Source organism: Carlito syrichta, unplaced genomic scaffold (assembly GCF_000164805.1).
Source record: "Carlito syrichta isolate Samal-C Ts95f unplaced genomic scaffold, Tarsius_syrichta-2.0.1 Scaffold131632, whole genome shotgun sequence".
Classification (NCBI taxonomy): domain Eukaryota; kingdom Metazoa; phylum Chordata; class Mammalia; order Primates; family Tarsiidae; genus Carlito; species Carlito syrichta.
In genome coordinates this window covers 185,899-212,416 of record NW_007075728.1, presented here as the reverse complement: position 1 = coordinate 212,416, position 26,518 = coordinate 185,899, and the positions used below count along the sequence as shown (strand labels likewise).

Genomic DNA, 26,518 nt, shown 5'->3' with positions numbered 1-26,518 from the left:
GATGCCTTTAATTGCCTAATGGGAAAACAGCAGGGTGGTCAAAACGGAGCTCTCTTAAAGAGAGAAGCACGTGGGAGGGTCCAGGGACCAAGTGCACCCTTAAAACAGCCTGAAGCTGACTGTCCCAACTGAAGCCAGGCACCATTGCAAACACTAACCTTCTTCCTGGAAGAGTACCAAGAGCTTCAGGATGACCCACCACTCCCAGATGTAGCAGGAAGAGGCAGCTGCCCCTACCATTCACCTTTGGGGCACTGCTGGCTCCCAAAATGGAGACCAGTTGCCCAGGTGGCTACCTGTTGAATCCAGCAGCAGCCCCACCATATGGGGGCACCACATATGTCATCGCAGGGCTGGTTCATTATCTTTCATCTTTAAGTAGGCCTCTGATTTCCATAAATTTACCCACCTTCATCTGTTTGAATATATCATTTCCCAAATTGTAGCAGAGAAAAATTATTAACAAGTTAATCAATTTGAATGTATTTGGATACAAGGTTCTTTGGAGGGCTGGGAATGGGGAGGAAACACAGAGGAATAAAGTCCTGAGCCTTCAGAGAAAATCAAATATCAGAAACATCTAAGATGTTTTAAAACCGTGCTGACCCAAGGCCTGTGCTCGGCGTTGGGGTTCAGATTGTCTGGCAGGTATGAGCCAAATGTGACAAGGAAGTAGGGCAGCCCCACACCCAGGCAACCCTTGAGAAAATGACAGCATTTATTTGCTGGAGAAAAGGGATGTGGTTTGACCTCTATTAGATGCCAAACACTGATACAGTGTTCCACTCTAATGGTTTCTTAGATGTGACCAATAAAAGTACAAAAAGGTCTGACTTGCCTGTTGGCATTCCCACTTGCTCTTAGTCACTTCTAAAGAACAGGTCGATGTCCTCCAGACACAGAAAGGCTGACTAAGTGTGGGTGACTCCTCATCCCCGCCGAGGCATGGCATTGCATTCCCTCCCCCTCAACACAGACTGGCTAATATTGCCACTGGTCCATCCACAGGTCTCCCACACAGGACTGACTGGGAAGTCAATGCAACCCCACAGTCTAATCCTCACACCTTGGACCAGAGGCCCCAGGAGATCCATTTCTTTAGCCTACCCGGATGCCCCCTAACCCAGGTGAACCCACTCCCACCTCAGGCACTGATGAAACTTTGGAAATGCTGCTTTTCTGGTGCTTCAGTCTCTCCACCTGTTTGATTTTATCAATTGCTTCAAGCCTCCTCTACTCTACTCTGCCTCTTCCTCTCCCTCCCCTCAGTACCCTCTACTGTTCTGCTCCATGACCATAAAACCAGTTGCTAAGGAGGCCAGGCACAATAGATCACACCTGTAATCCAGTATTTTGGGAGGCTGAGGTGGGAAGATCGCTTGAGGCCAGGAGTTTGAGACCAATCTGGACAGCACATCAAGACTCCATCTCTACAAAATAATAATAATAATGATAATAATAATAATAATAAAACTAAGTGCCAGTATTAGCCTCACCCAGGAACCTCTCAACACGAAGACCCAGAGGGAAATGGCCACCTCATGGTCTTTTGTTGTAAGAGTGACAGTGGGAGGAGAGATACCGTGGTGCAATTTGAGTTTTTGTTTTTTAAGTTGGGTCTGTGATCAGCCATCCCTCACTGCTTTTTATCAGCTAGTTCAACTGCTATGGAAAACAGTATGGGCAGTTCTAGAATAACTAAAAATTGAATTACCATTTGACCCAGCAATCCCACTACTAGGGATCTACCCAAAGAAAATCAATATATAAAAAATATATCTGTACTTGTGTGTTCACTGCAGCACTATTCCCAATAGCAAAATCATGGAACCAACCTAAGTGCCCACCAACAATTGACTAGATAAACAAAATGGGGTATAGACACACTATGGAATACTGTATAACCATTAAAAAAAGGGGGAAGGAATTGTGTCCTCTACAGTTACATGGATGGAACTGGAGATCACCATCCTAAGTAAACTGACTCAGAAAGAGAAAACCAAACACATATGTTTTCACTCACATACAGGTGCTAAATGGTCACAAAGATGTAAATAATAGACACTGGGGACACCAATAAGGGGAGAGGTTGGGAAGGGGGCCATGGTTCAGAAATTACCTATTTGGTATAATGTTCACTATCTGGGGAATGTGCTACCTGAGACCCAATCCCCACTGCTACACAATATGTCATGTCACAAATCTGCATGTGTCCCCTCTAAATCTAAAATAAAGATGGAAAAAAACCTAACACAACCTACGAGGTTTAGCTGCCCTTAGAGGGCAATTTGAATTTCAGTGGGTCATCTTGTTGCTCTTTCCCAATCAGCATCTCACATTGCAGTACACCGGCTTCCTCCCACCCCTTAGCAACTGTTTTGACGAGTGCAGTAAAATCATCCCAGTGGAAGGCTGGCTGGTGTTTCCACAAAATGCAACTGAAGGGTGTTGAAAGACAGAAGCAGGGCCTGATAGATGACAGTGGGGGCAAAGACAATGATTCTGCCATGACCTCCAACAAATCCACAGGTGTATCTGCCTAAAAGACGCACTAGTTCTAGTGAACCACTGCTGCTGGAACTCAGAGTGGTTGGTTTCTGCCAGTAGAAAGGAGCACAGACCAAGACAAAAAAAACCAGCCTTCAAATGCTGGAATCTCTCTTCTCAGATTACACCAGTGACTATCTGGAACCACCAGGAGCTAATCTAAGAACAGGACAGAGATCACAAGAGTTGCATGGTCTCTAAAATGTACCAGCAACCAACAAAGAATGACGTCTGCCCAGGGAATGATATTACTTCTCTTAGGAATGAGAAGGGGCTAGGAGTGGGCTGTTTAAATGAATATTAAATTTGTCCTTCTTTAGGCAATACCATCACTACTGCCAGATGTTCCAACTCCAGAAGCAGCTGTGCCAGATGGGGGGGCTGGAAACCCAACAAACACTGCCATGTCTGCAGTGGACAGGAGCATGTCCACTCTCTGCTTGCAATAATCTGCCTGGCCTCTACTACACTCTAACTTGACCAACAGAACCATTTCCAGGGTGGGTACCAAGGGATAGAAAGCCCCTGTCAAATAGCATTTGACATGTCCAAAACAATGTGGCCCTTTAGTTCCAGATCTGAGTCATAAGTGATGCAGCACGTACGTGGGCAATATGTGGTTGACAGAACTCTAAGATGGCAGCCTCAATTCCCAGCTGCTGGTTACTCAAATACAAATCTAGGTACTGCTGTAACCAGATGACCTTAGAATAGGGAGATCATCCAGGTGGGACTATTGTGATATGAGTCATTTAAAAGCAATGGTTTTCCATCTGGTGTCACAAAAGGAAGTCAGATTCAAAATATCAAGATTCCATGTACCACTGCTGACTTGAAGATGGAGGGAACCAAGTAGATAGAAATGCGGACAGTATATGTCCATTAGCTGGGAGTTGTCCATAGCCGCCAGTCAGCAAGGAAACAGGTGACTCCAGTCCCACACCCGGAATTCTGCCAACAACCTGGATGAACTGGAAGCACGTTCTTTCCCAGAGCCTTCAGATGGAAGCCCAGCTGATACCATGACATCAGTCTTGTGAGACCCTAAGCAGAGAACCCAATCAAGCCTGCCTGGACATCTGACCTGTAGAACTGTCAAATGATAAATGGGTGTTGTTTTAAGCTGCTCAATTTGTGGGCAATTGTTATACACCAATAGAACACCAACACAACACACAAAGCTCTCAGTGTCAACCCTCCACCTCCATATCCTCTCACTCCCCCAGCCATCAGAGCACAGCTTTGCACTGGCTGCCCTTCACTGAATAAGAAAAAGGTGCCATGAGGGATTGGTTAGACAAAGACCCTTACTTACTTCAAAAGCCCACCCTAGGTGGAGGATAACATTTGGAATCCTGGTAGAAAGAACTAGGTCTCTCACCCTCTACCAACTCCAACCCCATACACACACCAAATGTAGATTCTTTTGGCTGGAAAAAGTAATCTGCCACAGGTCTGGAGTATTCCTTCACATTCTTGCTGGGCAGGCCTTTTCCTGGGTCCTTTCTTAGAAATGTGTTTTTTGCAGGCAATCTTGAAGAATGAAGTAATGTCTCCATTGGAACAAAGAGCAGGCTTGCTACAAAAGAGGTGGCGCCCCCCCAAACACACATGTTCCTTGGCTGTGATGCAAACCCATTTAATGCATGTATCTGCCTGGGTCCCTCAACATCCACTGTGAGACTTAGGACACAAGGAAACCAACATAAACATGAAGCTCATGCTGCTTGCTATGCTGAGTGGTAAAGTTCTTTGTCTCTGACTCAGGACTCTCACACGTCTTCTGTTAGTAATAATCTAACTAAATTAATCTAATCTAAAAATAGTAATAATCAGGCCAGGCATGGTGGCTCATGCCTGCAATCCCAGCAGTTTGGGAGGTGGAGGCAAGAGGACTGCCTGAGCCCGGGGTTCGAAACAAGTCTAGGCAATTTGGTAAGACCTTGTCTTTACAGTAAATTTTAAAAATTAGCTGGGCATGGTGACATGGGCCTATAGTTCTAGCTACTTGTAAGGCTGAGGCAGAAAGACTGTCTGAGCCCAGCAGGATAAGGCTACAGTGATCATATGCCAATGCACTCCAGCCTGAGTGCAACAGAATGAGACTGACTCAAGAAAAAACACTAAAAAACAAACAAAAAAACCCCAGGAAAAAAAAAAAAACAAAGAAAACAACAAAACCAGTAATAATCTAACTTATTAGCTAACAAGAAGGGCAAAATCCCAGATCCTGACTCTATTACACTCTCATCTTTAACTCAGGAGATCTAATGTCTTTACATCATACATTTCAAAGAAACAAAATAACCTTTTTGAATTTTCTTGTGGAGATACAATTTCTATCATAAGGCTATTGAGAGAATAAAATGAGAAAATGTGTGGCACACTTGGAATATAAAAATCACCCAATAACTTTATTGGACCCCCACGCTCTGCAGCCACCCACCCCTCACATCTGCATACAATGCACCAGATGAGGATCAGGATCTGCATCCATGATAGCAAGCCATTCAGAAGAGAGACAAACAGTCTAATTTACCAATTTCTGGAATTTGCATAGCACTGCACAATTCTAAAGAGCTTCTAAACATAATATCTCATTTAGCTCCTATAACAGACACCAATGCTCAAAGAGATAAGTCCTTGCAGAAAGCACAGTAACAGACTCCACAGGTCTGATGAACAGCCCAGACCAGGTCTGGACAGAAGCCCAGGACTGTGGGCTGAGGAAGCGTGGCTGAAACACAACTGTCATACTGCCCCAGCAGCATGACTACGTCCTGAAGGCACACTCTTCCTCCAGGTAGGCAAGGAAGCTCTTATGGTAATTGGGCCTCCTGAGGAATGTCCATGCCACTGGAGAAATGGCTGGAAACCATATGATACAGAGATGTCTTGTCTGCACACTGAAACTTTTTAACGGAAAATTAAGCAAGTCCTTAATAGCAGTGGCTCGTCTGTCCTGGGTGAACACATTTGGTCTTGGTCCCTTTGGTGTCCATGGCAGCTTCTGCTTTGTCTGTAGGCACTGGGGCCTCATCTTGCAACAGTTATCACTTGAGGGTCTTGCTAAGGTTGGAGAAGCCAACCCCAACACAGGTCATCAGTACTTTATCCCCGCCCTTGAGTTCTTCACCACATGGCTTGGTTTCGATTTTAAACATAATCTGGAAAAAGCTCTTCAAATGTCGCAAAAATTCTATCCTAAAAAAAAAAAAGAAATAAAAAGGAATTCATTTCTTAGAAAAATTATCCTCCTTCACCTAGAATTCAAGTTTTTAATTTTACAGACCAAGAGAAAGAACTGAAATTAAGAACTTCTCATCAAATCTGATTAAATAGTACTTTTCACCCTGCTAGTTTTCAAAGATTTAGATAGCTTGCAGATGCACACAACACAGCAAGATTAGTTGAGGGAAAAAAGAATTCAAGGTTAGAGCATGACACATAAGTCACTTAGTTCTACACACCTGTTACAAAATGGACATAAATATGGTGATTTTGTTTTTTAAAGAAACGGTCTCACTATGTTGCCCAGGCTGGCCTCAAACTCGTAATTTCAAGTGATTCTCCTGCCCCAGCCTCCCAGGTAGCTGAACTGCAAGCTATAAGCCACACCATTTTAGGCTTAGGCGATTTTTGAGCAGCCCATGCAAAGACAGAAACATACTTCCATGATTCACAGCAACAAGAAACAAGAATATTTCTAATACTGAAATAGATATATCTCTCCCTTCATTCCAACAATACCCTTCCATTTACTAGTGCCTTCTGTATGCAGGCACTCTTCTTGGTGCTAAGAATGCTGCAGTCAACTGAAAAATAAAGCAAACAACACAGATGGGGAAGAACTGTGAGTATAACAGCATTTGTACACATTTTGGCAGGAGGCAATATTAAATAAGGTAGCCAAGGGAAGAGTGCAAAGTAAACGTGGAGTTTCATAGGGTTGTTTTTTGTAACCCCCTGTTAACAGAGGGTAATGGCATCACCCCAAGAGTACCTTAGGTATAACAATTCTGTGGACAGGCCAGGCACAAGTGTAACAGGCTTCTAATGAGCTGCCCTAGCAGACCCAGCATCACCCCAGCTAGCCTGACCATAAGACTCACCTGGAGGGTTCATTAAATGCACAGGTTCCTGAAGGGACTGATCAGCTTGCATTCAGTAGAAAGGAAGTGTCCATGTGGAAGAACCCAGAATCACAAGTCAAATGGAAAATTGAACCCTCCCTCTCCACTACCAAGCCCTGTGCTCCCCAGCACACAGGCGCAAGAAGTCTGTTGTTAACAAGCATCCCTGGCAATTCTTATAGGAAACACTGATTTAGTGAAGAACAATGGTGTGCACACCAATAAAGAAGTATTACAAAAACCTTGCGTTGTGCTGTCTCCTAACCAAACTAGCCAAACTCTCCACCCTGGCCAGATGGTTCTCAATCTTGACTGCACATGGATTCACCTGAGGTAGTTTAAAAATACTGTTCCTAGACATGCAGACCAATGGAATAGAATTGAGTCAAGAAATAAACCCACACATTTATGGCCAACAGATAATTTGATGAAGAAAAAATAACCTTTTCAACTAATGGTGCTGGAACAGCTAGATATCCACATGTGAAAAAATGAAGTTGGACCCCTTCTTCACATCATACACAAAAATTAACTCAAAAGGGATCAAAGTAAAACTGTAAAATTCACAAAAGAAAGTATAGGAGTAAATCTTCATTACCTTGGGCTAGGTAACTGTTTCCTAATCATTTCTTAAATTCAATATCAAAAGCACAGCACTAAGAGAAAAAATAGATAAGCTGTACTTCATCAAAATTAAAATCTTTTGTGCATCAAAGGACACTATCAAGAAAGTGAAAAGATAATCTATAGAGTGGAAGAAAATATTTGCCAGTAATATATCTGCTAAGGGTCTGATATCTAGATGATATAAAGAATTTTTACAACTCAATAATAAAAAAATTAAAAGATAGGAAAGCTGAATAGACATTTCCTCAAAGAAGACATACAAGTATCCAGTAAGCACATAAAAAAATGTTAAACGTCATTAGTTATTAAGGAAACAAAAGTCAAAACCACTATGAGATACCATTTCTTACCCAATAGGGTGGCTATGATTTAAAAAGACAGACAATAACAGAAGTATAGGTGAGTGTGCAGAAAAATGAGAACCCTCATACACTGCTAGTGGGAATGTAAAATGATAAAGCTGCTGTGGAAAACAATCTGGCAGTTCCTCAAAATGTTAAACAAGGAGCTACCATATGACACAGTAATTTTACTCTTAGGTATACATGCAAAGGAAACGAAAATATACACCCACACAAAAGCTTGCATAAAATGTTCATAACAGCATTCTTCTAATAGCCAAAAAGGAGAAACAACCCAAACGCCCATCAACTGATGACTGGATAAATAAATGTGGTATATCTGCTCAATAAAATATTATTCAGCCATAAAGAAGAATGAAGTGCCGATACATGCACAGGGTTGAACCTTGAAAACATTATGCTAAGTGAAATAAGTCAGTCACAAAGGACCACATATTGCACGATCCTATTTACAGTATACAAACTGGCCACAATAGGCAAACCCATTAAGAGGCAGAAAATAGATCAGTGGTTGCCTAGGGCAAGGGAGAGCAGAAGTAACTGCAGATGGGCACAGGGTTTCTTTCTCGGTTATGAAAAAAGTTCTAAAATTAAACTAGAATATCTATTCCAGTTCTAAAATTAAACTGTGGTTGTGGTTATACAATTCTGTGAATATGCTAAAAACCATTAAATTGTATACTTTGGGATGGGCTCGGTGGCTTAGCCTGTAACCCCAGCACTTTGGGAGGCCGAGGCAAGTGGATTGCCTGAGCCTGCGGGTTTGAGACCAGCCAAGGCAACTTGGCGAGACCTCCTCTCTACAGTAAATCAAAAATTAGCCTGGTGTGGTAGCAAATAACTATAGTTTCCACTACTTGGAAGGCTGAGGCAGAAGAATCACCTGAGCCCCGCAGGTCAATGCTGGGGTGGCCGTGAGTGCACCACTGCATTCCAACCTGAGCAACAGAGTGAGACTCCAACTCAAAAAAAAAAAAAAATGTATACTTTGGGCAAACTGTGTGGTATGTGAATTATATCTCAATAAAGCTGATGTAAATATTTGTGACATTAAAAAAACAAACAAACTGCTCCTGGTTCTCACCTGTGCTCAGTGTATACCAAACTATGTATAAAGACTACTGAGATGAATTTTCCACCCCTTCCCATCCCCCTGTCCTAAGAGCACTGATCTAGTCAAAGGAGGGAAAAGGCAACAAGGAGGAAAGGCCTGAACAATGCCCTCTCCTGTCTGGCTGAAATGACCAGCACACCAGGGGCTAAGAGATGCAAGGGTATGGTAACAATCCTAGATCACAGGGACTCCACTGAGGACTGTGTGCCCACAGAAAAACTCCCAATTCTTTGCTCTCTCTTCTACCTCGGAATGTGCAACTTCATTTCCATCTCTAGCCCTTTGTACTCAGAGACTTCTCACGGTTACTTACCAGCAATTCGACCACATTTTCCTATGAAATAATGAAAAATGAATCACTCCATATAAAACAGAAGAGCATTAGAACCAATTATTTTATTGTAATAATATTTGATTTACAATGGACTTTTGGACATTTAGAAACTTATTTTTGACAAAAAAACCAAAATTTTACGTCTTATATTTTTCTAACATGTAGTAACGTGTGAAAGTCACTGACATGCATTGCAGGTTCATTGATACATGTTATACATGTATCAATTTGCAGTAATTTGTTTGGCATTACCTACCTAGTGTTTTTCTATTCCAGCAGACAGTGCAGTCTTACTTTCCTCCTCCCACATTAGCAAAATGTAATTTATTGTCCAGTCTGTTTTTCAAAGATATGAAAACCACTTCTTAACTGATTGATCATATCTTAGTATATATTCTCTTTATTTGCTTTTTCATGCATTTGAATGGAAAACTTCACGTAAATATACATTTTGAAAAATATGCAGTGGCCTAAGTCTGTCCTGTATAATCACCAGCAATCTTTTATGTCCCCAGAGAGGGGACATTCCATTTGTCAACTCTTGTATGAAGTCATTCCTAGTCAATAATCTCCACCCAACACCTTTCTCCCCCCAGAGTTTCCACAGAATTCTCTGCTTATGGCATCCAATTAAATGCTCATGTACAGATGTCTCCATAACTGTCCCCCTCCTCCTTACTAAATTATATAAGAGGGCAACCCCCTCAGATCCACTCCCACTGTGGGAGCTTTACTATCTTCTCAATAAACCCTGCTTTCTAAAAAATAAAATAAAATAAAACAATAAATTATGTAAGTACCTTTGTGGCAATGACCTATATCATTGCAACCCATTATCCAAGCAAGGCACTATAGAAGGCCCTCAGTAAAGAGGCATCAAATAGAATTTAAGAGTTAGGGGTAATTTTCAAAAAGGACTTCAACATTCTTGGCGATTAAGGAAAGTCAGTTCTCTCCCTGCTGCCTTACTAACCAACTGAATTTTTCTTGTTGCTGTTGCTTTCCATCCATCCCACCACCTCCCCAATCCTGTCCTAGTGAGAAAAGAAAACAAACACATCAAACCCATAGATAAACAGTTCACATCTGTGGGTAAGGCTTCCAGCTGGCCATAACTCAAAAGAAGCCAGCCATCTCACCCACTCATCTGCATTCACAGGAGAAAACAGCTTGGTCTCTCTTGCGCTGCCACCTCAAACTAACACAGGTCTGGGGCATGCTCCGCTGCTCCCAGGGCCTCACCCAGGCTCCTTCACTCTGAATCACTCAACTGTGCCTGAAAAACCAGACACCTCCCTAGCTGGCAAGATTCCTGAGGGGCCTCAGTTTGTTTCTGATCTCTTGGAGAAGGATGGGAGAAACACAGGCTTGAGTGTGCAGGCCTGTTTATTTGTAGATTTGGGGCATTTGTAGCCTTTGGAATAGTTAGAAAAAGAAGTTAGTTTCATTTTTTTCCCTAATATTTTGCTAGCCCCTCAGCCTGCCTGAGGAAGACTGTAGAAGACACTGGATTAAGGTACATTTCTGAACATCTTCCCCCCATCTCCAGTCCCATTTTCCCCTATGTCTCCACAGCTGGGATATTAAAAAGCAAAAATGCTCAGAAGTTGAAAATTAACCACAGATGATATTCAATCCCAATAAACAGTCTCCTTAAGAAAATGACAACTAAGCTCAGCCTGTGACTACATGCACGTGAGCAGAGCCTCATCCAGTAGGATCCACATCTGTGTCCGCTGCCCCACAGCTCTCCAGGGTTGCAGCTACACTGAGGCAACCCCCACCCCCCACCCCAAGCTCACAACACTGGCCCTCCCTTTCATGCCACCATCCTGTAGAGTCACACTTCTAGATACAACCACATGCAGCCAGGACTGAGAGAGACCCGGGGCTCACCGAGAGTAAGTCTGCCCCTCAACAGACCGCCCGCACAGTACAAATAGCAGCTTTCTAGCAGGGCTCCTGTGTGAAGGATTTTAACTCCTGGCTAACAGAATTTTATCTGCAGTTCAGATTTTTTTTTTTCACCTTACCCTTCCCAGACAAAGTGGTTTATTTCAGAAAACAAAAACAACCAATATTTCTTTTTTTTTTTTTTTGAGTTGGACTCTCACTCTGTCGCCTACACTGGAGTGCAGTGGCCACTCCCAGCCACCGCAGCCTCAACCTGCTGGGCTCTGGCAATCCTTCCCCCTCAGTCTTCCAAGTAGCTGGAACCACAGGCGCGCGCTACCACGCCCGGCTATTTTTTGATTTATTGTAGAGATGAGGTCTCGCCAAGTTGCCCAGGCGGGTCTCGAACCCGCGGGCTCAGGCAATCCACTCACCTCGGCCTCCCAAAGTGCTGGGATTACAGGCTGAGGCACCAAGCCCGACCACAACCAATATTTCTATGAAAGCTCTAGTGCATCTGACAAGCTGTTTTCAGAGAATTCTGGAGCACAGAGATAACTTTTCCTGTGCATTTTCAAAAGGTGGGCTGTTCCCATTGCCACTCCTGGTCACTAGGAAAAGGCTGAGGCTCACAGTCATCTGCCCATTGGATCCCAATGGCCCTGGACCCAAAGGCTGCTGTTCGTCACTCTTAAACACAGCAGCCCTTCTGAAGCAAGTTAGAGTGTGAGGTAGGAACAATCATGGAGTAAGCCCTCTCTCTGGCAGCTCCCACAGACCCCGATGCGACAAAGGGTCCTGCCTCCTGTTCCACCAAATCACCTGGGTTCCAGGACACTAGGACATGGGACATAGTTAGGGTTACCTACATCTCAGATATAAGAAGAGGCTCTGGAAGTGGAGGGGAAAAGTCTGGGGGTAAGAAAAGAATCTGCTTGATGGGTTCCTGTAGTCATTACATGGCAGCTTTAAAAATATTGGTGGTGCTTTTTCTATCAAATAATGGCTTTTCCAAGTCCAGCTGACCTCTGCTCCGAGAATGAAGTTGTTACATTCAGTTATAAAGACAGCAGGAAACAAAACCTGGCTAGCTGCACTGTCAAGAGAGAGGCTCTAGGCCTAGTTCAGCACCAGCAGGTCACTGACGTCTTTTTCATCTGAAAATTAAGGATATTACTTGCTTTCATGCGCCAAAAGTGTTCTGGGGCTCGAACATAAAGTGACGGGGCATTCCAGCACTTAGACCACTTCACAAGGGTAAAGTACAGTGGTATTATGCAAGGTGAAGGAATGCAGCAAGGCCACTGAATCCAAAGAGCAGCAGGCATGGCCAGCGCTTGGTTTTTGTTTTCTGAAATAAACCACTTTGTCTGGGAAGGGTAAGGTGTGCTTCAGTAGAGATGAGCCAAAAAGCCCTGGTCAATTGACACTTAACAAGGACCGTAGGTTCTAGCTCCCCAACACTTCCACAAGTAATGGAAAGAGGCCATTTATTAAAATTAGAAAAAACAAAGAGGCATGGTTTATTTTAGATTTCCAACTAAAGACGGAGGGAGATCAGCAGAATTTGAAACAAGGACTCTCCTAAAAAGATGTAGCCTGACACTGTGCCTCAGATAAGATGCCCGGAGTCCAAAAATACAGATGGAATCCCAGCTCTTACCTGACAGCACAGTGGGAGAGGGAAGCAGTAACTCTGGATAACACTGTCCAGGTCTGATCCCCACTCACTATCTGTATGACTCTGGGCACATAATTTGACCTCTCTGTGCCTCAATTCCATCATCTGAGGATGGTGCATACCTACCCTTTTCACCCTCACAGGATTATGATGAAAACTGAAATATTTATGAGCACTTAAAACAACATCTGACACACAGTAAACATGCTATCTGTTAAGCAAACACCTACCTCACATAATTGTTGGGAGCAGGCAATAAGATGTGTGTAATCTGTTTAGTAGTGTGACTGGAGGAAGTTAGAAATTTTACAGCTGCTTTTCAGGCCTAGGTTCACCCAAAGCAAGTTTACTAGACCTCTTGCTGTCAAAGTGACCTGAGCAAGAGACTGAACTGGTTCAGGGCAAGGGGGTGTCCAGGCAGGAACCTTGGCACTCAACTGAGTTCCTCAGGCGTGTAGTCACCGGCACTAAGCACCTGACCTCATTGAAGCTTTGCCAAAAGCTCTGCCAAAAGTCTGTGATTTCAGGACCACGCACCTTATTAACAGATGACATCTAGGGTCTGAGACACTAAATGCCAGAAACACTATGGTCTCCTGGTGGCCCCACAGCAGAGCCAGAATTTAAGTTCAGATAGGCTGAACTCCAAGGCCTGTGCACTGGCAGAATTAAAGAACTCTGGCATCTGTAGTCGCCTGTCACAATTTCTAAAGGTGCTAATGAAGATGTGTGTGATATATATTTTTCTAGCTGTTAATCCAACTTCCAAATAAAGTACAAATCCTCCCTAAATTGTAAAATTAAGCTGGTTGAGGAAAGGGCACAACCACTGTCACCAACTGTAAGCCATCTAAAACATAACAAATTTCACAGAAACAGACTCTCCACATACTAGTGTATTATCCAATATTATTTTATTCTATCAAAAAAACCCAAAAAATCTCTCTGGCCCTCCTGGAGAACTTCATACATATAGACTTACTTTCTCAGGTAAGACAGAAAACCACCAACAGCAATCTCCTGAAGCAAGACAGTAGGAAGAGGAAAATAAGGAAGGGACAAAGAGACCCTTACTTTCCAAAAAGGGTTTAAAAGCAATACTGGGGGAAAATTTTTTAAAAACCTTCTTAATCCCAGTGCTCTTTAAATAGCCATTTAAAAAGCTATTTATACAAATCAAAACAGGTGCAAGCTGCCAGAAGAAATATGTTGTTTCAAACCATGGAGGGTTTTGCTTCTGGTTTTCTTTAGAAATTAAAGGTTTCACAAAACGGGTTTCTATGACTTAAACGGCACATAAAAATAAATTTGACAGTTTGATCTCCAAAGTTCTTGAATCTACCTAGAATAAACTATTCCCCCACCACAGCGGTCCCAGCTATGAATTCTGTCCCTTTTTTACCCTCAACTGTACTGTACTCACAAAGACAATGTTAACTCTTCCTGCTGGGTCTTCCCTTCACCCTTCACCACTTGGGGCCACTGAAAACTTCCACAGTGATTCAGGACAGAAAGGGTACCAAACAGATCCAGCTTTCTTGCAAATATACTCCTTTGGCCCTCCTTGTGCAAGCTCACCAAAAAGAAGGGGGGCTGCCCTTTCCCACCCCAGCTGCCCCCTTTGCATGAAGCCCCAGGAGGCAGGTAATCCAGAGAAAGAAGTCTGTTTCCAAGTCCTAGCCCCACAAAACACTTCATCTTACAATTTGTCCTATTTCTTTAAAGCTCATTCGGAGCAGACCACTTTGCCCAGGAGATGCAATAATTTTAGGCAAGGTTTCTGGAAGAAAAGACACTGCAATTAATGTTTGGTGAAGGAGTGTGTTAAAGAGGACACAGAACCTTTTTAAAATGTCCAGTCACATCTTAACCAGCTCCAACGAGGCTGCTGACTTGAAAAGATTATACAAGAGCCTGGAGTCAACTTGGAAAAAAAAAATCTCCTAAAGAAAAAAAAAGTGTCAAGGAAAAATAAAAATATATATTCCATTTTCACATAATGTTCTGCCAAACCCCATGTCCCAGGACCACACACATTTTGAGACAACACCTCACGCTGTGTGAGCAGTCAGACCTTCAGTGGCCCCAAAGCAGGGGCTGGGAAACAGCAGTAGTGAGACCAGCGGAAAAGCTGGCAGGGCCATGGTGCTCACACAGCTGGCAGCTTCTTCCAGTAAACTCCCTATGGGAAGCAAATCACTGCACCTAGGGTGCTGTACTCCCAGCCCTCACCTCCTCTTCAAATGCTTAACTACCAAGTCTGTTTCAGCAATGTTGACCCCTGACATTAGCATGCATTTGCTACAGAGTGAGACTCCCACTCAAAAAAAAAAAAAAAGCATGCATTTGGGATTACCCAACTTTAGGCTTCCTGTCCTGTGAAATACTTCACACAAGTTATCAGGAGATAGTGTGGTCCTCCCCAGTTTCCTGCTTATCAGTTTCCTGCTTATCAGTCTTCCTCCACTGCTAAGAGAATGTATTCTCTTCTATTTCCCTGTTCCAAAAAAGCCTCCCACCACCACCAGCAAAAGAAGCAAAAGCTTCCAAAAGAATCTCAAGTTCCTGGTTTCCATGCTTCCAGAGCTGCAATGGCCCATCGCAGTCCTTGCCCCTTTCTCAATGTGATGGCACCACCATTCTTCAGTTATCACAGTACTGTACCTTTCAGATATACAGCATCGGTACCATGATAACCGAAAAAGGACAGTTCAGTCTCATATCTACCTGAATATTCCTTCCCACCCAGTTCTCCACCCACAGATGGCCATGATGATCTCTAAGTATATAAGCACATATGCATACACACACACACACACACACACAAAATGTCAGTACTCAAGCAGGCTGTTTTCAGCAACCTCATTTACTATCAATGGGAAATATGTTGTTTATAATTCAAGTCTTCTGACAAGCCGTTCTTTTTGAAGTGTGCTTGTTTTTATACCTTAGCAGTCAGCTTTTGCTCCCATCCAATATCCCAAACACACTTCTACAGTTTCCCTACCAGTCTAGTAGCATTATTACGAACTCTGTCATTCATCATCTTTTTCCAGCCCTCTCTACCCTATCACCTTGGACAAGACAATGGCCTGGTTTTGTTGTTGTTGTCTTTTTTTGAGTTGGAGTCTCACTCTGTTGCCCAGGCTGGAGCACAGTGGCACACTCACGGCCACCCCAGCATCGACCTACTGGGCTCTGGAGATCCTTCTGCCTCAGCCTTCCAAGTAGCCAGAACTACAAGCATGAGCTACCATGCCTGGCTAATTTTTTATTTACTGTAGAGTCGAGGTCTCACCAAGTTTCCTGGGCTGGTCTTGAACCCGTGGGCTCAGGCAATCCACTCTCCTCGGCCTCCCAAAGAGCTGGGATTATAGGCTGAGCTACCGAGCCCAGTCTACGACGGCCTGTTTTGCCACAGCAACTGAGACTGCTAGGGAAAAGAACTATTAAAAACCTAATAAAATTTCAACTACATGGAACCAGGAGTTTACTTCCAGAATGTAAACAAAATCTAAAGCACAGACAAAAGAAGAACCACCCAATAGGTATCGCACATGGGAACAGTAACATGGGAATGATGGATGGAAATGAAGAAACAAAAGCAGGTAAAAGTCTTTGTGTGTAAAAATAAACACCAGGTTATAGGTGACAACTGCTATCACTTTTAAGGATCAACGTAAGTGGGTATCCATCGTGACAGGCTATGTACAGAAAAACTCTTTTGTCATTTTGTGCAATTAGAAAATTACACCAGACAGAATAATGAGGTTGAAAGAAAACAACTTACGTGTAGGGAGAAAGTGGTCCTAGCAGAACTTTGGAAACATCCTGCTGTCCAAGGGTCATAAGGAGTAGAGCCAGGCTTTGGTTGGTTGAGTCTACACATCCACCCTGTAAACAAAAATTAATCATTGGACAAACCAGAAAATGGAAAACTAACAAAAGAGTAGGAAAAAACCCAGAAACATATTCAGAATATCAGAACCCACAGAATAGCAAACTGCAAAGTTCAAGCAATAATAAAAAAGATGACAGGTCTTATAAGGATAATCCTTGTATCAACTTACTTTAGGAATAGTGAAAAATGAAACTTTCCCTCTGTAATTAAAACAGCAGTATGACATCATTTTTACTGAGTATATGCAAAAAAAGCATAATCAGTTCTAGGAGATGTATAGTTAATGTCAAGTGTTAAGTGGATGTTGTTTATATGTATTTATCTGTCACAGAACAACATAGTCAATCTAGCATGATATGGCTTTACAGTCTTACTATTATTACACTTACTCAAATACAGTCGAAACTGTTTGCCATGTTATATAATTTCTGTTCTTTCTCTCTCCCTGTGTGCCTTAAAACTAGAGAACTGCTAAGGTTAGATTCCTCCATTCTTATTACTTATGCATTATTTTCTCCCCACATTATTCCTTCCTTTTCTTCTAAATTAGTAAGCAGTACAGAATTACCTTCAAAAACTTTCTCCAAAGGCACAACTGCTTTGGTTGCCTTTCTTCTTTCATTCTTGGTTTTTCTCAACCATGTGTTGTTTCCTTTTACTAGACGCATACATAACTGCTGTTTAAATAAGTACCTTAAAAATGTATACTTCTGATCATTCTTTCTGGGATAACTTTATTTAAAATGATTTAAACTTATATTATACATAGCAAAAGCAGGATGACCTTGTGACCTTGAATTTCTACATATTTTGCACAGGTCACAATAAGAAATCCAGATTCTGGCCAGGCGTGGTGGCTCACGCCTATAATCCCTGCACTTTGGGAGGCGAGGTGAGAGGATTGCCCGAACCCACAGGTTTGAGATCAGACCAGGTAACTTGGCGAGACCTCATCTCTACAATAAATTGAAAAATTAGCCGGGCATGATGGTGTGTGCCTGTAGTTCCAGCAACTTGAAAGGCTGAGGTGAAAGGATTGTCTGAGCCCAGCAGGTCGAGGCTGCGGTGGCCGTGAGCATGCCACTGTACTCCAGCCTGGGCGATGGAGTGAGACTCCAACTCAAAAATAAAAAATAAAGCCGGGCTCGGTGGCTCAGCCTGTATGTAATCCCATGCTTTGGGAGGCTCAGGTGAGTGGATTGCCTGAGCCTGCGGGTTTGAGACCTGCCTGGGCAACTTGGCAAGACCTCATTTCTACAATAAATCAAAAAATTAGCCGGACATGGTAGCATGCACCTGTAGTTCCAGTTACTTGGAAGGCTGAGGCGGAAGGATCGCCGGAGCCCAGCAGGTCGAGGCTGCGGTGGCCAGGAGCGGCCACTGTACTCCAGTCTGGGTGACAGAGTGAGACTCCAACTCAAAAAATAAAATAAAAAATGAAAAAAAAAGAAACCCAGTTTCTGACCATGGCTATACAAAACTAGACTGAACAGAACAGGTAGCCAGCCAGTGCTGTTTATGTAGGTATACCCCGTTTTATAAATGCATGTAGGGTAGGGAGTACATCAATTCTCAGGTACACAGATACTCATTCTCTGGCTGTCAGAGTTCATGTAGCTTCTCTTATGGTATAGGAAACAAGGGGATTTCTCCTACTGCTAGCCTTTATTAAAATCTATTATTCTTCCCTAAACTACCTACATTAAAAAACAGCACAGAACAATATTTATCTCACTTAGGGAATTTGAGGACAAAAAGAGTTCCTTTTCTATCCAAAAAGGAAAACCTGACCCATGAAGGAATGAAGACCAACAAAATGAATCCTGTTTTACAGATCTTGCTCCCTTTCATAAGACTATCTAAAATTAAACTGTTCTCTTCAGTCTCTGTTTCCTATCACTGCTATTATTCTACCATTATCAAATGGCTTCTGCTTAGCAGAACAATATCTTAATGTAATAAATACGTCAGGATAACATGTCAGGATCCATGTACATGACACCATGGAGGGAGTGGTGGGCTACCAGACTGCCAAGATGGGGAGAGGCGGGGGCGAAGATGGTGTCACTCAGACACCAGAGGATTTAGAGAGTGGGAACTGGAGCTGCCCTAGAGAAATAAGCAGGATTTGGAGAGGAGGGATGAGCGGAACAATGAGGGAAAGAACAACTCAGAGTCAGAGCCAAACAGCCAGGAGGCCGGTCTGAAAGGTGCCGCAGCTGCCTGTGGAGAAGGTGCACACAAGCAGAGAGAAGGTGGGTGGCCCAAGCAAAGGGAGGCTTTCCTAAATGGATAAAGAACTCTGACTTATCGCTGGCAAGTGAGAAGCGAGTGAAGATCTCTGTGCACAAGAGTGAAGAGATCAGATTGGTGTTTTGTGAGGAGATTTAGACTGAAAGGGATACTAGAAAAGGTTTGGAAAGAACTTCCCTTCTAGAGGTGCATATAATCTAGAGTTGTGGGGCAGGGAGGGAAGATATGCAATGGATGGAACAGTGAAAAGGATAGCAAGAAAATGGCAACTCCAGAAAGCTTGGGACAGAATCAAGAGGGCTTGGTAACTGATGAGACGTAAGTAAAACAGGAGAGATTAGATCAGAGGCTTAAAACTGATCAACAGCACCTGCAAAAGGGATGGGCTTTTTTACAATCCGTCACATCACAGCACTACAGAAGGTATTTTCATCATTTTAATAATTAAAGATCATAGACACACAAAGGAAGTTTTCTGAATGAATAAAAGCAAAAACAAACAAAAACACCTAGTCCAGGCAAAATTTTTTAAATGTAGATCTCAAAGAAAAAATTAAAATAACCTAATCCAAACTGCATGCTTTTTCCTCTTGTGGACTGGTGGGCTATTTTACCCTGAAGCTTATAATCTGCTATTTATAGGGATATAAAACCCACACTCTAGCTGTGCCCTTAGGTTTCTACTGGACTATGTAATGCGATGCTTCCAATTCTCCTGAAGCCTACTAGAAAAGGATGGAAGTGTCCCACACTCAGAAGCCCTGCCAGCTACTCCAGAACCAAGAAAAGGAAACACACAAGTCAACAAGGGATGCAGGGAGTCACACATCACACACACCTCTTTCCCCCTTACAAATGTATAGATAACAAACACCATGAACTAAGTAACTGGCACGACAACCTCTTGACATTTATCAACAAACTTTTAGTTACTACTCATCTTTTAAGAGTTACTAAACTTAGCATTAAAAAATTAACTGATTTAGTACCAAGAAATCTAAGGTCAGCTATTGACTGCACATGTGAAAAAATACCTCTTTCCTCAGGAGGATTTCATCTCCCTCCTCCACTATTTCCTAGCTGAATGGTGGATAGAGGAGGATGAAGCCACTCTCCTGAAGATACAACCACAAGTTCTTTGTTTTCTTAATTAATTAGATAGACACTGACTATAGCTACTTAGGACCTGGAAACTTCACTTCATTCTGAAACAGTTCATTCTCACTTGCTCCAACTCACAGTAAGACATTTTCGGGAACACTGACTGGGATCAGGGGAGTAGACTTGGACTGTAAGCTCTTTTCACTGTGAGGCCAGGCTGGGGATCAATACCCATGATTGAGATTCACCCTACCACAGTGATTAGTGAACTGAACCAGTGGCAAAAAGTATAAATGAAAGAAAACCAGCACTGTACCCACCTTACTGATTTTATTTCACTCAATCAGATGTGCTTTTTGCTACTTTAAACAGGGCAAAATTTCCTTGGAGACCATAGAAATGCCTAAGAACCAAAAATAAATACACAGATATACAAAGATGAAAGGCTCTTCAGCCCCTTACATGGAGAAGAGAGAAAATTTATAAACATTAAATACCAAACAGTAGAAAATCACCTCGAGTATAGTTCTTGCTAGGACTTACTTCAAGAATTTGAGGCCCAGCATACTGAGCAGGGAAATGACCATCCCTCAGAGACTGTCCTAGACTCTGCATGTCGAGGAGAAGGTTTAGTCTTCCTGATCTGGGACCAAGGTGAAAGACAGTATAGCCTAACAGAAACCTCAGAACCAGAATTGTGTCCTCCTCTAAGTATATGGAACCTCAGAGAACGTATTTTTCAGCCAACTGCATATTACTACTTCTGCCATCATCTTCACGTCCCTCCTAATTTCATCCTTACTTGAGGTCCTTTCCACTATTTTTAAAATAAAAGAAAGTGTATGTATTTGTGTATGCATGGACCCACAGACAAAGGGAGAGCAAGCTGGTCTGAGCTGCATCCCACAAGCAGAGCTGCAGAAACATACTGGTCACTGGTTGAGTCTGTCATCAACATCAGGCCACCCTTCCTTTGTCCCATGTTCTCACATATTCCAAAGCCTCCACTATGCTATGCCACAGGCCTGCCTGCCCTAGATATCCTTCTGTGCTCCAGAACACACATTGCAAAATCTAACCTGTTGACATTATTTTATATCCAAACCAACTGTCACATACAAATCCAGATTTCTAGCTTCTCTTGAAAAATCTAAAAACAATGAGTCTTCATTCCCAAATGACAACCGGGGTGCTGAAGACAGAACCCTCTTTGGTCAGGGCAGTATGCCAGTTACCATCTTACTATCCCTGCTTCGTTTTTGTTTTTTAAAAAAAAAACCTTCTTTCTCCTTTATGAGTCTGTTCCAGTTCTCTCCCCTGCCCACTGTTAAAACTTACCTGCCCTGTGTCCCAACCCAGTGGGGCTGGATCTCTACTTACTGACTAGTTCAACTAATTGATAAACTAGTTAATGCTGAATTGTTTAGTGCGTAGGAACAGGTTAAATCCTAAGCCCTTGGAAGAGAAGAACATTGCCAAGGGATAAGAATGAAAGACAACCAACTGTTCTGGATCGCTCCTCTCCCAGAACCTGCAGGGGCTGAGGACATACCCTGTAGATTTCCTCCAGCAGCAGCCTGGCACAGTTCCTGCCAAGGTCCTCTGGAAGCACTGCCGCTCCCTGGCCCTGGGGGTTGGAGGCTAGTTCAGCACTGAGGAAGGTGCCATTCGTGGTCTCAGCAACAAGTGATAATCCAAAGCCTGGAGACCTGGAGATACAAAGACACAGACTCTGAGTGGGGTTGATGAAGAGGGCTTACACTCACTAGCAAATAGAAAGAGAAGACATATACTTTTTGATGGCATTGTGTCCTAAGGTGTCCTTCCAGCTACATTAACATCAGAGCATTGTTCCAGCTTACATTGGAGATATAGGTGACTTAGTGAACGCATACAAGGCAGAACCAAAAGACATGAATTCAAATACTTTCCTATTGGCCCTTCCTTTCCCTGTCTTCTTCTTCTTCTTTACTATAAAGGCTCTAACTATGAAAGTTTGTAATAGTCAACTTTATATGACAACATTACTAAGAGCTACCAGACATTGAGCACCTACTTTCTGCCAATTACTGTTTAGGGGCTTTGCTAATGGTATTTGTGATACTACAACTCTGCAGAGTAGATATCACTGCCTTCATTCTATGAGTGAAGAAACGAAGCAACTTGCACCAGGTCCATAACACTAGAGAGTTTCAAAGGCAGGTCTTTCAGACTCCAAAGCCTAGACAAGTACTCTACCACAGCACATACTCAAACCTCAGTCATCACCAAGCCAGGAGTATACGGGGCCTGGAAGCCACCTGATTAAAATGCTTCTGAGAATCATCAGTTTTTTTTCACATAATGAAAAATACCACAAAAGTCAGATAGGGCCTAAAAAAGACCCACCTTACATTTTTGTCCCCAAGGAACAGCTCTAAACTCAGAATTCAATTAATACAATCAATGAGCTGGCACTATGTTCTCTCCTATTGTGTTTCTACCACCCAACAGCCGGAATCTAGCACCCTTCTTGTCCAGGACCGTCCCTGGTTGATTCATTCATGCCTCCAACAAATATCTTAGGAAAAGCATACACAGTACAGGGGGTACCATGGTAAACACGAGTTCTTGCTCCCATGGATCTAGTAACAATCAGTCTCACCACAGGAGAAAACCAGTCCTTAAAAAATAATAACAAGCATCTCTCCACAAAATGTCAAGATTTGACACCTCAAACTACTTTGCCCAAAGCTTTTTTAAGCAAACACATCATCAGGAAAGGCACAACAGCCTTCTAAGCAGTACAATAAGCCAACAAAACACAGACTTGCCTTCTTCAACAATTCAATACATGTTCATGAAATATGTTCTATGCACACAGTAGGAGAGCAGACAAAATATTTATTTCAGAAAAACTATGTAAAAACTTAATGATGTTTCAAATGAACTATATGAGCTCACTTTATGGAAAAACTATATTGTGCAATTAGTTTAAAAAAATTTGATTTGTCTATACAGTCAAGAGCTAATAACACCTGCCAAGGAAAGGGGGTGTAGGGAATTACTCATTTAATCAAAGTTCTGAGGCACTCTGAGTCATGCTTAACAATCTAACACTGTGCCACTCACCCATCATCATGGGACACCGAGAATACTTTAGTACAATTCCAAGTTGCCTTTGAGTCACTTGACCAGGAGGGAGAGTGTCCAGCCTAGCAGGAGAAGCACTGACATGTAAAAATGAAGTGCACAAGATGAAGGGAGGGAAGACGAACTACCACTGCTGCTTTAACCCACTGGCCTGCATTTCCCAAGAATTTCTGAGTTTTTCCATCCATGTGAATTTTCTGAAGTGTATTTGTCATTACAATCAACTTTACATTTAATCAGGATTATTCCATTTAAAATTATTAAGTAACTTTAGAAAAAACAAAGAACACATATTAAGCTCTACGTACTTGACTTCAATTTTCCCCCCAACCTGGGGTTTGTGTGTTATCAGGCCTATTTCAAGTTATGCTGACAGAACTGCTGGTTATCAAGTGACTCACTAGACATCTGCACTGGCACAGTTTGTAGAAGAGAGCCTCTAAAGCCTTCCAATTGGTAAAGGACTCAATTTTTTTAAAAACTAACTACTGTGAGAGTCAAAATGGGACCATCCTGGACTGATGTGCATGCCAGTCAAAGTGTTGACTCAGGCCACCAAGAAACTGCTAGCCCCCAAGGCTCTAGGCCATGGGCACAACATAAACTCTCACTCCCCCATTTGAACAAGTCTAACTCACTGGATGAGTCACTGATTCAGAAGAGGGAAATACCTATCCATGACTTTATAATTTTCTTTATTTCTTTTTTATTTTAAAGATGTGGGGTATAAGTCAGGATTTGGTACATAAATGACTTTATAATTTAATAACAGAAAAGGAAGATTACCCCTTGTCATTTGTATCTTGCGATTTAAAAAACTAAACATGAACTTAAATTATACATTGGTTATACACGTAATTTTTTAAATGGAGCTTAAATTTGATGGCCTTCAAGCCTTCATCACATCCACATCTTGATCCATGTGTAGGGCTGCTTCTACTCGCCATTAGTTTGCAGGGGACTTGACCACCCACTAGGGTCAGCTAAGTCAGTGTTATTATACAAAGCCACATTGTAGCTGGTGACAGCAGAGCCCACTTTCTGGTAAAGCTAGGGGCCAGACAGAGAAGGGCCCATCAAGATGAGGCCATTTAGACAGCTTCTGCTCTTACCTATTTGCCCCAAACCCTCTGCAATTCCCTCTCTCCAGAAAATAGCTGACACATAATCCCAGACCTGTGGCCAAGAAGAGGAGAAAGGAAAGAACCACATCAGCAGCTACCAGTTCTATAGTACCTTCTACAAGCCAGGCAGGGCATTCACAGTTTTTTTTAATATGATCTTTACAATAACCCCAGGATGCAAGCTTTATCCTCCTCGATTATAACTGAGAAAAATACTGTTGGCATTTGAATGTAAATCAAAGATGTAGAAGCCTCACTGACTTTCCCAAACCCAGAAGAAAGGGCCAGTTTTGCACCCAAATCCTTTCCCAACCCCAGCCTCTCGCCACAAGCTCTGTTGCTATGGGCTATAAGCCTCCACTGTACTTCCGAAATCACCTTCACCTTCCCACTAGGCCTTACGAAGGTCAACAATTGTGTGGAACACCCCCTCCTTTATTCTTTTCCTCTTCGCTGAATTATAAGAAACTGTAGGTAGAATGGCTATAAAAAAAGGATCAGCTTCCTAACCCACAACAGTTAACCCTATTCTCTGATATTCTTATTTTTAGGAGACACAACTTATAAACTCGAGATTCAAAGAGGAATGTTGCTATCATTCTCACTGAAACAGTTCTGCAAAAAACAAAGAAAACTCACAAACAAGTAAAGCAAATCTGGCAAAATACTGTTAAATGTAAATATATTAATTGTTAATTATAATATATATAAATTGTCGACTGTATATATATATATATATATATATATATATGCTCAGGTATATATACACAGGTGCTCACTATACTATTATTTCAACTTTTTTTTTTTTTTTGAGTTGGAGTCTCACTCCATCGCCCAGACTGGAGTGCAGCGGCCGCTCCCGGCCACCGTAACCCCAATCTGCTGGGCTCCGGCGATCCTTCCGCCTCAGCCTTCCAAGTAGCTGGAACTACAGGCACGCGCTACCACACCTGGCTAATTTTTTGATTTATTATAGAGATGAGGTCTCACCAAATTGCCCAAGCAGGTCTCAAACCCGTGGGCTCAGGCAATCCACTCACCTCAGCCTCCCAAGGCACGGGATTACAGGCTGAGCCACCGAGCCCGGCTTTATTTCAACTTTTATACAGGTGTTCATTGTACTATTCTTTCAACTTTTCTATGTTTCACATTTTTCATCATTAAAGACAGTGGTTTTAATTGGTTCCCTAACGCCCTGGTTTCCTAATACACAAGCAAAGCCTAACACAGGCATCTTCATTACATAGATCAATCTTTTTTGGTTTTATTTCCTCTATTTTCCTTACTTAGAATTTTTTCCTAATTTAAAAATATTTTAGTTTTTTTTTTTTTGATGCAAAACAAAGGCTTTAACTAAATCAAATTCAAGTCTGCGATAACAACTTCTTCTGGATCCTGGTGTGTTGTTTCCACTGGAGAGAGATGCTGACTTGCACTTAGATAACAGTTTACTCTATATTGTCATTTACTCAAAGGGGAAGAAAACTCACTTTAATTTTTTGTTGGAATAGAATGTAGATGGGCTGTAAAGTTTGAAGCTCTGTTTATTAATACCGGGAATGCAAAAAAAAAAAAAAAAAGTATACATTTTAAGAGATGTTCGCTGTAATGAGAAGTGTCTGGACGCTGCTGGTAACCACTTTGAGAACCTCTTATAATTGCAGAAGTCAAAAGTGACTTGTATTCATCTTTTGTCATTGGTATATATTGAGTATTACAATTTTAATAGTTTTCTCCTTTCTAAAAATGTGTATACATTTTTTTTGGCACCTTCTGTTAGGTAGGTTTTAATTTCCAGAGGCTAGGAACTGGACCCTCAGTTTCCAGCACTAGCCATTGGGATGTTTTCCATGTGACAGGCACTTAATAAATGCTTGTTGTGACAATGGCAATAAGTCAGAAGGAAATTAATTCCTAAATCATTGTTCCGCCCGCCCAACCTCAGAGCTGGCAGTTTTAGCTTCAACTAAAACAGGAATATGAAAAAGGAGAGGACAGCTGCAGAGCAGATGCCAAAAACACAGACACTTACTTCCCAGAGTTGACTCCTTTCATGTGGTCTGTATAAATGTAGATATCGGGTATAAACTTGTTGAGGATGCTCCTTGCAGAATCCACAATGCGGTTCGCCATCTGAGGTGACACACGTACAGAGTACCTGAAACCCAGAGTTAAGGACGCCATTCTGCTTAGACTCCAGGACAGAAAAGTCCATTACAAAGTTGGCAAACAGCCGGGCTCGGTGGCTCAGCCTGTAATCCCGTGCCTTTGGGAGGCTGAAGTGAGTGGATTGCCAGAGCCCACGGGTTCGAGACC

The 26,518-nt window shown here is 42.4% G+C and overlaps 1 protein-coding gene across 4 annotated transcripts in view; it reads right to left on the bottom strand.

Annotated features, from left to right (window-relative positions):
- Positions 1-4,786: 4,786 nt before the first annotated feature.
- RCL1 (RNA terminal phosphate cyclase like 1) overlaps positions 4,787-26,518 on the bottom strand; it is a 38,513-nt gene continuing 16,781 nt past the window's right edge. For 2 of the 4 annotated variants that reach the window (XM_021708157.1, XM_021708158.1), the window contains 4 exons: positions 26,235-26,360; positions 21,499-21,655; positions 16,482-16,585; positions 4,787-5,751 (listed from right to left, as the gene is read on the bottom strand). In XM_021708157.1, coding sequence (XP_021563832.1) covers positions 5,601-5,751; positions 16,482-16,585; positions 21,499-21,655; positions 26,235-26,360 — 538 coding nt within the window. In that variant the 3' untranslated portion in view covers positions 4,787-5,600. Of the gene's footprint in view, positions 5,752-16,481; positions 16,586-21,498; positions 21,656-26,234; positions 26,391-26,518 lie in introns of all 4 variants that reach the window. The other 2 variants (XM_021708159.1, XM_008049296.1) reach the window with 2 other exon arrangements.